This window comes from Buceros rhinoceros, unplaced genomic scaffold (genome assembly GCF_000710305.1).
Source record: "Buceros rhinoceros silvestris isolate BGI_N320 unplaced genomic scaffold, ASM71030v1 scaffold3057, whole genome shotgun sequence".
NCBI classification, from domain to species: domain Eukaryota; kingdom Metazoa; phylum Chordata; class Aves; order Bucerotiformes; family Bucerotidae; genus Buceros; species Buceros rhinoceros.
In genome coordinates this window covers 30042-43338 of record NW_010422737.1, presented here as the reverse complement: position 1 = coordinate 43338, position 13297 = coordinate 30042, and the positions used below count along the sequence as shown (strand labels likewise).

General features: G+C 38.2%; 1 protein-coding gene across 1 annotated transcript in view; it reads left to right on the top strand.

Annotated features, from left to right (window-relative positions):
- The window catches only part of CADPS2 (Ca++-dependent secretion activator 2), a 120827-nt gene that overhangs the window by 80282 nt on the left and 27248 nt on the right, over positions 1-13297 (top strand). The window contains exons 18-20 of the mRNA XM_010140154.1: positions 3217-3291; positions 7615-7698; positions 7816-7848. Coding sequence (XP_010138456.1) covers positions 3217-3291; positions 7615-7698; positions 7816-7848 — 192 coding nt within the window. The remainder of the gene's footprint in view (positions 1-3216; positions 3292-7614; positions 7699-7815; positions 7849-13297) is intronic.

Here is a 13297-nt window from a genome sequence, read left to right as displayed (position 1 = left end):
AGGAATGCTCCCCTCCTTGCCTTCTGGATATCATCTTAAAACCTAAGCACAGTGTAATTTGGCTCCAGGCACACTCATTACATTGTGTTTAAAGAGTGTTTGGCTGGATGGATGCCTTCTGCGTTGGTTGGCAGTTGCCTTAAGAGAGTTTGAGAAGCAGATCCAGGGGAGAATCGCCTTATTTCATACCAACTGTTGACGCCTGCAGCCTACTTTGTGGACAACCAGAATGGCGATTCATGGAGTGCAGGGAAAGGATGCAGCAGGACAGCTAAGTAACATGCCAGTTGCTGTTATTTCTCAAATAGCTGACTGCCCAGCTTCTTAGTTTCAGTGTGTGTAATCTTGGGTAGTTGTAGGGTGGAGAGTGTCCCACTGCCTTCTTTCCTGAACCAGAAGCCAATAGGTGCTGCTCACTTACAGTCCATGGATCCCAAGTCAAATGAAGAGCAGCAGTAAGGGAAACCTTTTCTGCCACACAGCATTCAATCCAGAGGTATTTTTGGCCTTTGTTATTTGTGATAAATAGTTTAAAACCTATTAATTTATAACTTTCTGATATCTCGTTGCTGCATAATTCTGGCAACATTCACCTTTTTGAGTATGATAGGTAAGAATCACACAGAAAATAGAGCTGGAGGCAAGAATCAAATAGAAAGTATTTCTGTGGCCACTTAGGTTGACAAATTGTTAGATCGAAGTAGAAACTTAGATATGAGTCATAGCTTATTTGTTGCTTTGTGTAACTGGGTAGCGTGAACAGAGTAAATGCCATTGGTCTGTACTGTTGAGTGCTTCATAGCAGAACACGTATAGAAGCTTTTTTAATTGTTTCAGAATTCCAGCATGCCGGCACCCTGTCATGCTTATGAAAGAAGAGAGACATGTTTTTCAATTTGGGGAAAAATGAGTGATGTGCCATTTCAGTGGAATGTGCCACAGCCAGTGATGTGTACATCTATATGAAAAAATAGGGAAAAGTGGGCTTTAATTTGATGAACTTTGTTTCTGAAGCCATTTTTGTTCATCACATTCAAGGATTCACTCATTTAACTCCATAAGTAATAGAGGATTACAGCTGATTTGATAGTAAAAGTGCAGAGACAATTTAACATGTATGTAGTATTGAATGGATAATGTTGGAAGTAGCAGTTTCCGTTCAGGTGATCCTGTGCAATTTATTTTCACAGCCATCCAACCTTAAAATGAACAAAGGAAAGCTAGCTTGAAATTTTTTTTTTAAAAAAAGCCAACTCCTGAATTTGAACATAGCGAGGTAGGATGGAAATCAAAATTGAATACGTTGTAGAAATGAGCAAGTTACAGTTCACAGCTGATCACCACAGGATTTGGAAACAAAGTCCTCTGTTCATTGTCTCCTTCCAAATGCTACTAGGAGCAGAGAGCCACATTTGGAAGACCAGCCAGGTTGTCCTCAGAAGACAGTCCTGTTTGGTTACATCATCTCTTGACACACTTGGCCACTAAGCGTATTTTTTTCCCATGTAGCTCCTACAGCTGCAGCTTATATTTCATATTTTTCTGAGAGTTACTCTAGGGCAGCTGGAAAGGCAGGGCCACCTTCAGGGGCTTTGGGATGATGCTGAAAGACGCTACGATGTGTCAAAAAAGAATAGGAACTGATTTTAGATCCATTGATTTAATGTACTGTGGAGGTAAAGTTGCAGACACATTATGGGACGGACAACAGTGCTTTTTCACGGATCATGGGAATATGTGTAGTTTTGAGATGCATCTGTGGGAGAATAATTATTTATTATTTTCAGTGAGTACAGAGCTATTCCCTTCTGAAGGCTGTGTAAGCAACAGATGTCACAAACAGTGTGGGTGATGTAAATACTTAGCAGATCAAGAGATTCTTATATTGATCTAGAGATTAATATGGTTAGAATAAAATACATCTGAAATGTTGGAAAGTTCTTTGATGTATTTCTAGCACGCTGTTTCACTGTTCCAAGATGTTTATTGCTGTTTGTCTGAGATGTGTATTCACATTTTTCAAGTGTTTCTAAACTTTAAAAGAAATTTAAAAATTAACACAGGTGGTGTTAATTTTTACAGATACATACATGTTGGGCAAACACATCTCAGTTTTATTCTCTCAATTTAAACGCAGGTTCGCTAGATGCACTGTTTAGAAAATCATTGCTAAATATATTAATTGGATTTAATGTTTTGGTTTGCATGGCAACTCTGAGACAGCTCTGAAAACTATTCAGCTGGCAGCTGCTAAGTTAGGCTAATGTTTATACTGACCTCAGTACTTTTACTCTGAGCATTACGCTGTTTGCTGTTCCAAGTAGCCTTGAACTATGAAGATAGGGTTAGTCTTTACAAGTCACATTTTCTGTGAAGTGGCTATTGGGGACAATCTTTGCTGTCAGATAAATGTTTCTAAAGGAAGAATTACTGTTCAAATTGATGTACCTCCTTGACAAAACAAGATCCCTAGTTTCTGTTAATTTCAGAAAGGAACTCTGAATATTATCTAAAAAGTCTTTCAGATTTATTTTAAAAGCATTTACTTAAAGGCACCTTCTTTATGAAAAAGTAAAAGAAAAAGGCTATGGAGAATGAAGTCTGTTCTATTATGGCTTTTATAGCCTATTAATTTGTTACCATCTATTCTGCTTTGTTGATGAAATTTTAATTTTGCCCTTGCTTGAGCATATTGTAAGATTTGTATAAACTGCAGCTCACTGTGCTAACAGAAAGGCTCTTTTAGGATGAACAATTGGAGCTCATTTTATTTCTAGAGGACATTTTAAATAACTTATGAATGAGAGTTGTCAGACATGAAATGCTGTATTAATTAAATCTTATTCTAATCTTTTTGCTTCTCCAGCTAAACCAATCCTTTAGAAAAAAAATACACGGCCACCTTAATTATATAGGAGAAGACAAAAAGTATCCTTCACATTCCTTCGCCTGAATAAGAATAAGAACTCAATTCATCTAAATAATAACCCCATTAGCTGCTTAACTCAACAGTGTACATGGGAAAATTTTCAACACAGAATGTAAGAAAGTGTTGATTGGGTGGATCATTTTCAAGGGTTTGTTCTTCTGATGTTCAAAATTATAATTTTAAGTAAATCTGATCTTGCAGGGTTATCAGCTTTATACCATTTATGACTTCTGACAAAAGTGTGTGTTCGTATACATGCTAATGCTTCTTTATCTTTTGAAATACAGCAACAATACCATTCAAAAATAGATGACTTGGTTGAAGAAACTGTTAAAGAAATTATTTCACTCCTTGTTTCAAAGGTAAAAATATTTAGATTGTAATTTATAATAAATCTCTATTGAACTTTTGAAATGTGTTTAAGTATCACACAGTTTTTGTATATATGGTGAGACTGGGGGGGACAACAATACGATTTGTAAATAATAGCCACACAATATTGAATTTACAAATTTAAATTTTATAACCCATTAGTAAACAGTTTCTGTGCAGCCTGCTAATCAGATAAGTTTATCTTCTGTATTTCTGTTATAGATAAGAACTTCTAGTTCTTAGATAAGAGCAGCTAGTAGAACTGGTACATCTTGATTATGTCAATATTATCTTAAGTAATAGCATGTTTTATTTTTGTTTAATTTTTCACATGAAAACTTTCCTCCTATCACTAAGTAGTATCTGAATTTTGTATTTAGATACGTACAACACTCAGACCATCGGCATAACTTTTTAGTGAGATTTTGTTCTACAATCCATTTAATTTAAAAATATTTTATAAATTTTTTCTTGAAATTGACTTTGTAGGTCTTTATTTTTAAAAAGAAAATGTGTTTTGACATGACATAGGAACTTGAGGACTAAGTGCAGAAAACTTAAACAATGTCTTGTTACTGTAGCACCTCTACTCTGGTAAAAGTCTTAAGTGTTTGATATAAAAGGAAAGCTTTCAGTCCCTAATAATTTGCAGTGCACAGCAAGTAATGACAGAAAAGAAAGATTTTATAAGAAGTCTTGTTATCTATGCATTGCAAACTACCCAGAAATATCTGATATTCAAAGCAGGAGAAATAAACCACGCATTTAAAGTTCGTGAGTTAGTTCCAAAAAAATAAGACTCTGGTGATATTTTCATCATACCTTCGTTTTCACTTGTCACAGCTTGCTGGCAGGGGGTGGGAGGAGCAGGAATCTCCTTTCAGATTGACACTCACCATGCTTGCACGAGGGTTGAAAAGGGAGGCTTTGTAGAAGCATTGTAGAAGTTTAAGCAAAATGTGTCCACTTACTGATAAACCTGTAGAAACCACAGATTTTTTTCTCTGTTGAGCAGTTTTGAAGTAAACATGACTACAGATGGTTCAACTCAACAGTTTTGAGTTTTACATGCTGCCTGTCATCACGCTGAACTAACTTGTCAGTTTATATTTTTGTGTTATTTTAACAGGAAGAAAGGGAAATTTAATCAGAACAAATCATGCTATTACAAGTTAAAACTTTTGATTACTTAGAAGGAAGAAAATAGTCATATTCCTCCTGTATACATGTATAAGAAACTCTAGAGACAAATGCTGTCAGTACAGAGGGATTTATACATTATTAGTACATTATTAGTTATCACATATGCTCTTACCAGAGGTATGAATCTTAGAACAGGAAGCAAATTTTCTGTGTCATTGGCTGATCAGTGGAAGCTTTCACCAGTCTCTGCTCACCTGAGACGTGAAATGTCAATGATGTCCTGATTGCTTCTGTTTTAAGGCAGAAAGCCTCTGAGGGTACAGAGGAAGGCTGATTTTTCACTCCTGATTTTGGCCAGAAAAAATGCACATCAATGTACATGGCATCTCTCTGTGTGTGTGTGTGTGTGTGTGTGTGTGTGTGTATGTGTTCATTTTTTTTGTCTAGTAGATTTTAATTCATTTTTAGCCTTTGCCTCTGTATTACTTCCTTTGTGTTCCAGTGGAATAAGTGTTTCAATTATTGGTTTTGGCTGCAAGTCATCTATGTAAATGAAAAGAGTACTTTCACTTTTTACTTGGTAAAAACTATACTGTGCATTTTGACTTAGCATTTAACAAATCACAGGAATAGCACAAAACAGTGAAACAAAGCACAGTGTGTTTCGGGGTAACCAGTTCAGAGAATGTGAGGTATACACAGAAATGCTCGTAGAACTTCACGTCTGTACACTGGGATCTCAGAAAACAAGTTTCCGGCATCATAACTAAGGGGTTTTTTTATTTAAATGGACACCCTTGATACTGCAATGATTTGCTCTCTGTTCTTTTTTTGTGTCCCCCTTGTACTGGAACCATTTGTGGGCACTGTGGATACCATGTTGTTTGTGAGATCAGCCCCTTCCATAGTGGTTCTTTGCATAATAGGATTGTGAACACCATTCTGCAGAAGGAATCCTTGCCAGTCAGATAAAATGAGTTAAAGTATGAACAGCAGCTTCTCTCAGGAATGCAACGGCAAAGCAGAAAGCTGGTATTTGGTCTAATAAAGGGACTGTAATTATACTGTGCATGGGGTGCAAGGAGCAACTGCCACTCGCTCTTGTGATGTGATTTTATTCCTTGATCGGCACCTACATACTGGCATCTTAATTAATCACTGTAAATATGACGGATTAGATTGATAAATGACATATGTAGGTTTGCACTTCCTCCTGCTCCTTGAACTGTTAAAAGTAGGGCTTATTGTAAAGTGATGATCTCAGTTCCTCTGGAGGTGACACTGTTGTGACACTGTTACAGTGCCCATTAACAGCATGCCAGATGGAATTTTGTTCTGTCCTCACACTCATAAAATGATACTCGTGGTTGTGGGAATTACTGTGTTGGGAGCAAGGGATGACTTCTAAAACAATCTTTATATAAACTGGAAAGCAATCCGTATGTGTAAAATAAATGCACAGGAATACAACAGCTGACAGACATTTTATGTTATATACCATTAATTACTCGAGCAATGCAACAACACGGAGGGAAGGTGATTTGTTTGTTTTAAGGCTTATTTGGCAAAGTTTAAACATTAAGGCTATAATTAATGCAATTAATAAGGTGGTTTTTTGGTCAGAAATAAATTTTGGCAAAAACGCCTGTCATAGCCTAAGGCTGGGCCGGCCACTAGATGAATGACAGATGCTATTATCCCTTCCCTTCCCAAAGGGGAAGAGAAAGGGAATAAGAGAGGGAGACTTATAGATTGGAAAAGAAAACTAAAACTGCCTTAATGAAAATAATAACAATAAAATTAAAACATTAAATAATAACATTAAAATTAATATATACAAATATATAGAAAAACAATACCGAACCGAACCTCCCTGATAGCACCACGTCACCAGCACCACTGATGCTGTGGGCAGACACTGGGGAAGTCCCAGACTGGACTCAGTGGCAGACAGGAACTGGATCCAGGAGTGGGATTCAGGAGTGCACGGATTGGGATCAAAAGCAGAACGGACAGAATTCCCCTTGGACACCAGCCATTGAAGAAGAGAGCTGGACCCTTGTGATCCCTCAGCTTTATTCCAAATATGACATCTATGGGATGAAACACCTTGTGGGTCAGTTTAGGGTCACTTGTCCTGTCCACCCCTCCACACAGGTGCAGCCTCTAACTCACTGCACCCCACCGTGGCACTCAGGATTCAGCAGTGACCTTGGTCTCCACGGGAGCAAGTGTAAGCAAGAGCCTTTCTGCAGACCAGTCCCTGCCAGTAACTGTAAACATCAAGCGTTATCACTGCTAGGAGCAGACACTGTCTGTGAAAACATGCCGTTAACTTCAGAAAGTGCAGTTAGTTAGAAGAGACTGAGCTGGAAAGCAAAATCACTGAACAAAATTAATTCCCTTCTAACTCAAACCAGAACAAGGCCTTTTCATGCCACTTGCTGAGGAGTCAGGCTACTCAGAGAATCACTGGTGAACCACACCATACCAGAGATTTGGGGCATACATTTTCTTGCTCCCTCCTGGCCATGTAGTAGCAGTTCACAGTACATTCTGTTAACAGAAAATTCTAGTGCTGTTACGCTGTTGGGTGAGATCAGAGCTGGATTTCTATTCAGTAGCAAAGATATCACCATCACATCATCATGGCTTGGCTTCGCGAGTGAAGATCTGGGAAGGGCTTTTCCCACGCTCACTGCAAGCGATGAGTGCACCTTTCGGGCCAGCGCGGTGGATTTTTTAGGTGAGGCGCAGCGTGCGCGGAACCGGCTCCACCCTTTACACCTGAGGTTCATCTGCCAGGGCCTAGTGAGCTTGGACGGTGACAGCAAAGTCCTCGGGTCGTAGGTTTGGTTAAGAGAAACATGATATCAATATCACCACCTCTAATGATTGTGCTCCATCATCTTTGAAGCTATCATCTTAGAAACCGTGGTCATAGAAAATAATGCAGTGGTTCAATGATTTCCATCAGTTTGATCAATAGGTGAAGCTGTGAAAACAATGTTGTTTGATTTCAGCACTTTGTGAGATGGGAAAGTGGTCAAATTTGCAGTTTGCATTGCCCTGAACAATAAAAACCTGAGGAGGAAAAACTCACGTTCTCTTTCCAAATACTTATTTTTTCTTATTGTGCATTTAGATTTTTCTCTGTGCTATTCCTCCAGGTTGTTTCGGTGTTAGAAGGTGTGCTGTCTAAATTGTCAAGATATGATGAAGGCACTTTCTTCTCATCGTTGGTTTCATTCACTGTAAGTATTTGGATTCACAGAGGTTCTGTTCTTCTTTCTGTGCATAATTCTGAAGTTGTGCACAATCTGTAGTAATAAGCACTCAATGTGTGTTGTTTTATTTTTAATTTTCTAAAGGTGAAAGCAGCTGCAAAATATGTTGACGTCCCCGTAAGTACAACCCTTTTAATACGTTTTTCTAGTGTTCATAATAATTCAAAAAATAGGGGGTTTGTTAGCTCACATTTTTTATTGTTGACATTTAGCTTTCCTACAGAGATTCATTATAGCTTTACACAGAGTATTTAAAGAGCCACTGCAAACCTCAGAGGGCATTTCATTTCCCCCCAGCAATGAGTAACAATCAAAGCAAAGCTTGGAAAGGTTATTCTCAATGCACTTTTTCAGTTGTGGAAGAGGGAGGATTGTAACTTAGATACTCTTTTGTAGGGGTCTTCCCATCATTTGGCTAAATAGTTCAAATATATGGATAAGCAACAAGTAAAAAGCATCATATTTGAATATCCATTATTTATTGATTTCTTACTTCAGGACCCAGTCTTGCATATTTAATCCCTTGCTTGCTAAATCTCTGTTTGATTTGCCATCAAATAGATTTGTTGGAGCTCTTTTATATATAAAAGCAAAATTCAGCTATGAGAACTTTTATTAAAGTATCACAGTAGAATATCTTTTCCAAAAAAAAGGAAGAAGTTATCATTGTCATTATCACGTCAATAAATATCCGTTGTTCTCTTGCGAGTCTGTTAACATCCCATTTTAATGTGATTCTGAAACAATTTTATTTTCCAAGCATAGCAACAAAAAAGTACTAAAATTGTTATGTTAATGACCTTACAAGAAATAGAAATACAAATATAGAAGAACACTGGAAAAATATCTTTGCCACAAGCTCAGGGGAGTGTTGCAAGACAGGTGAGACAGGGATGCACTGAGAGGGGAAGGCAGAGCAGAGAGGCAGTTGCTGGAGCCCTGTTGCCTTTCTCACATTCACTGAACAGTGTTGCTTGGTCTGAAGAGATCACCAGATTATAGACAGGCTTTCAGGATCCTTGCATTTTTACTTTTGCTTTTCAGCTATCCCACACACCTTTCCCACAGCCCAAGACATGACCTGGACTATAGTACTATGGCTGTAAACTACAGGCGTAAAGTGTACTTCAGGAAGGCTGTGGATCTGACCAAGCAAACGTTTTCCAAATTGTGGAGGCCTTTTTTCCCGGGTTAAAGGAGCTTGGTAGGCTGGGGTTTGGCTTTGCTTCTTCACCTCCTTCCCCTTGCTGTGAAGAAGCAGTTGAGGCCAAGAAGAGCCATTACTGTCACAACTGTCAGCAAGTGTTCAGTCTGAATAGGATCTAAAATCACCAGTTGTGGAAGTTACAAATTCAAACTGCAAAAGAAGCCTGTAAGTCATCACATCACAACACCATCTCCTGGGCTCTCAACTGCAGTGAGAAGTGGAGAAGGGGGCAGCACAGGGTGAGGAATTTATGCTGAGTTCTTGGTCATGTGGTGGTAACCTGGCAAGCCTGCACTGAAGCTAATTAAATGTCTCATGTGACTGTATTTTCAACTGATATGGTTTAAAATCTCTTTTTGTCCCTCCTCACCACATAGCTACATATATGGAACTGCCTTAAAGGTGACAACAGTAGGGCCTTTATTTTGATACAGTTGCAAAAATGTGCGAAGTTACGCTTTGTTAGATGACTGCATTCTGCCCCCATGCCCCGCCTCCATTCAGGGACCTCATTGGGTCACCTTAGCACTGTCCTTGGGGTCCCTGAAACAGAGCTGTTGATCGCTTGGTGGATCTAGGGGAGAAGGAGGTTGGGGTCAGGGGGAAAGACCTTTGTGAGATTCTTGAGTGTGTGAATTCAACGAGAGGTTTTGATCTTTGATTACTAGGCTCAATATTTGGCAAGGAAGGAAAAATATGCTGGTTTATAGTGAAGTAAGAAGAAACTAACTTGACAAAACAGATGTTAGAAAAAAATGAAAGTAGTACTGAGCAGAATGCTTTAGAGAGAGGATGAGAGGTAACAGAAATTAAAACGTTAAAAGGTAAATAAAAATGGAAATAATAAAGGTTTCAAAAAGGAGGACATTCTTGGATGATTCTTGGTCATTTTGAGGAAAAAGGTAATTCTCTTAGTATTGAGAGGGGATTTAGACATTGAATAGGTAGTGGGATGTATGATGTCACAAGGAGCTCTCATTGCTTTCCCCAGCCATTGAGTATAGGGCTGTATGGACACTGTGTATGTTTTGGTAACTGAAACATCAACAGAAATACTAGGAACAGTGCAAAATATCCCAGACTAAGAAGAGTAACAACAATGATGGCTAAATGATTTCCTAAAAATAATAATGAAAAATTCTGGTTGCTGTTATGCTCTTTTTGTTGGTAATTGTCACAGTACACTAGGCTCTGAACTGAAAGAAATTGTGACTGCTGTGCACGTGAAAGAAACCAAATGTTCAGGGGAAAATAACACGAACACCACAAATATAAGTAGTGTATGAAGGGTGAAATTTGTTCTCTTGTTATGTTTTGATGTTTGGGAATGCAAGAGCTGATTCATCTGATTTAAAAGAACTCACCCATATCTGTTACAACTCTTTCTTTGTTTCTCTTAAAGCCCAAGCAAACCTTAAGACATGCAGAAGTACAATCTGTCTAATTTTTTTCTTTTTTTTTTTTTAAATATTCTGTTCCCAAAGCCAGTTAATTAATGCAAATATGGAAAGAATGCAATAGAACTGAGGGCAAAAAGTGAATATTGTTAATCTCAAATGATTATTGTTTCTCAATCATGTAGATAATTTCATTGTATTCAGTTTCTCATCATGTAAGTCAGTTTTGCACACAAATAATTGTGTGTTTCTCTAGCTAGTCATTTCATTTCTACACGCATTTGCCTCATTTACGAATATCACCAGAGCAATTACTCATACAAATTGAGCATCCAGTTACATGCATATGTATATACTGCTTTCTGTTCAGAAAGGTATGTTTAAATCCCTTTGTAGGAGCCAGTAATCTATGCCAGTCATTTAGAGGGCACAGAAGGAACCTAATCCTCTCTCACTTCATGTAGGCCACCTGTCATACCAAGTGCAGAGAGGCCATTTGAAGGACCCAGGGCTGACAGCAGTGCACAGCTCACACAATGCCAGGCCTCTCGCTCCACTCTTGCCTTTATGTGGGGATCAAAGGTATGAAAAGGGGCCTCACACATGTGCCAGCATTTGACTTATGGGGTCCTGAGGAGGCCAAAGTAGAAACTCTGCCTCCTACCAGGCAGATACACGTTGGTACCTTCCAGATACCTCATTTTCCAAATATCACACTTGTACTGCATGGCCTTATTAAGCTGGTTTGAAGAAGCAAACAACTTTTTCTGGGAAATCATTGTTTATTCAGGGGTGGCCATACTGTGACATAATTTTTCTTATTTTTCACTTAGGGACTTCTGTTTAAAAATAAAGAGCACACAACAGTCATTATCGTCATCATGCTCAGGGCTTCTCCAGCCTTTCTCCTCCTCCTCCTCTGTATACCCAAACCTGGAAACTGCCCTTCTGTTTTCACATCCATAAACAAGCTATTGCAGAGTTGAAGGGAAAGCCTTGCATCATCTGTTTTAAGTCAGCGGTATTTTTGAGATACCTCTTAAATGGACGAGAAAGGTGGCTGCTAATTGGTAGGAAAGTTAAAATAACATAGTAGAACATAGTTATTTTGGGGGGAGAGCATATTTTAATATCTGGTTTTTTTGTAGTAACTGTAGCATTTTGAAGACCTTTTGTGCCATACAATCAAGATCCTGGTGGAGACACTTGCATGCCTGTGTTGCCCTTTGAATGTGATGAAACTACACATATATGTAACAGTGTTTGCATAAATGCTTGCAGAATCACAGCTTAAGTTCTGCATGGCAGTTCTCAAAATGCACGCCTTTAGCCTTTGCAAAGGTTGAATTTTCTTCTACAAGAAGATCTGTTAGAGGCTGGGAAAATGCTTTGTATTCCTTCATTTAAGCAAAAGATTATTTTTCATAACCATAATAAAATGTTACCTTTATAATAGACTGACTATACAAATTATGCATCCTCCTGTCTGGCGTTACGTATTTTGATTTGTAAGAAATGGAGTGAGGATCTTGTTATGAGTATGGGTAGTTTCTATTCCAAAAATATTTTAATGATATTTTAATTCGGTCATTCCAAAACCCAAATGGTGAGCCTTGCAGCATTTAGAGGAGAAATTTCAAGCAGTGAAACTTTCCAACATGCTCTTTCATTTGGTGGTGGACACTGAATAAGGAGCTCCTGCGTTTCTCACAATAGCCCCCTCCAGCTCATCACTCCTTTTCATTTCATTGTTACATTCACGCTGTAGTTAAAACGTCTCCCTCCAGTATGCAGGGGAGGGGAAGGGGGTGGAGAAGAGAGCAAACACAAAACGGGATGAAGTATGTTGTTATATAGTTAGCCTTTAACATCTGTTCTCAGTATTTGAAACATTAATGCTTTGACAGGATAGCAATTTGGTAAAACTAGATTCTTTTTTTTTCTTCGTAATACCAGGAATACAAGTTTGTTTAATACTGTATGATGCTAAGAAAAGTTCTGTGGCAAATGCCAAAGTGAGAATAAATGTAACTCACGTATTTGTAAAGGTACATGGTTTTTGCTGAGATTTGTGACAAACTGTTGCATTGCAAAAGGCTGTGCAGAAACCTCGGTGTATCTCTCCTACAGGAAAAGACCAATAGTAGTGCAGTATCAAGCTTGTTGAAAACCTTTAGGCAGCAAAATATTTGAACGCCTGGAAATCAAGGCAATGCAACATTACTTTTGAAGAGGCGCCTCAGGCAAATTTTACCAGTGGAAGCGATGTGCGTCAATCATAATACAGCTTCTACATCATCTTGGAAACTGGAATAATGTATTTTTAATTTTGCCTCGTTGCTAAATAGACACTATGGTAGTGTTTTCCTGTTTAAAGGGAGAAAGTTAATCTTTCTTCTTTATCTAACTTTGTTGCTATGAAAAAGTGCCTGTCGATCTGAACCCACCTACTAGTGAATAGTAAAAGAGACAACCTGCACCTGTGGGATTAGGTGCAGCAGCAGGAAGTAAGAGCACTTGCAGTATATAATTAACAAGGATTTTTTTTTTTTTTCCCCAAACAGCATGTTCATCTTGCCAGGTTAACTAGTGATTAACCCTAAAAAAGAATGTGCTGAAGCCTACACCCTTGTTTAAATTCATTCACTTGCCCATGTATTCAGTTACTTGTGTAACCAATGACAAAGTAACCCTATTTACAACTCTTCATTTCCTGGTATTTTATTTGATGTCTTTGTGTTTCCAGTTTCTCCATTCATGTCTTTGTTTGGTTCTCTTTCATTTTCAGATAGGCAAAACATCTTGTCTGCTGTTCTGAATAAACCAAACATACAATAACTTTTTCTCTATTATAAAAACCCACTTTTTTTCTTGGGGAAGTTTTCAGACAGAATACACTTTTTTTACACTTATCCAGATAAATATACCAGGTTAAATTCTTCTCTCAGAGATGTGCAAATAA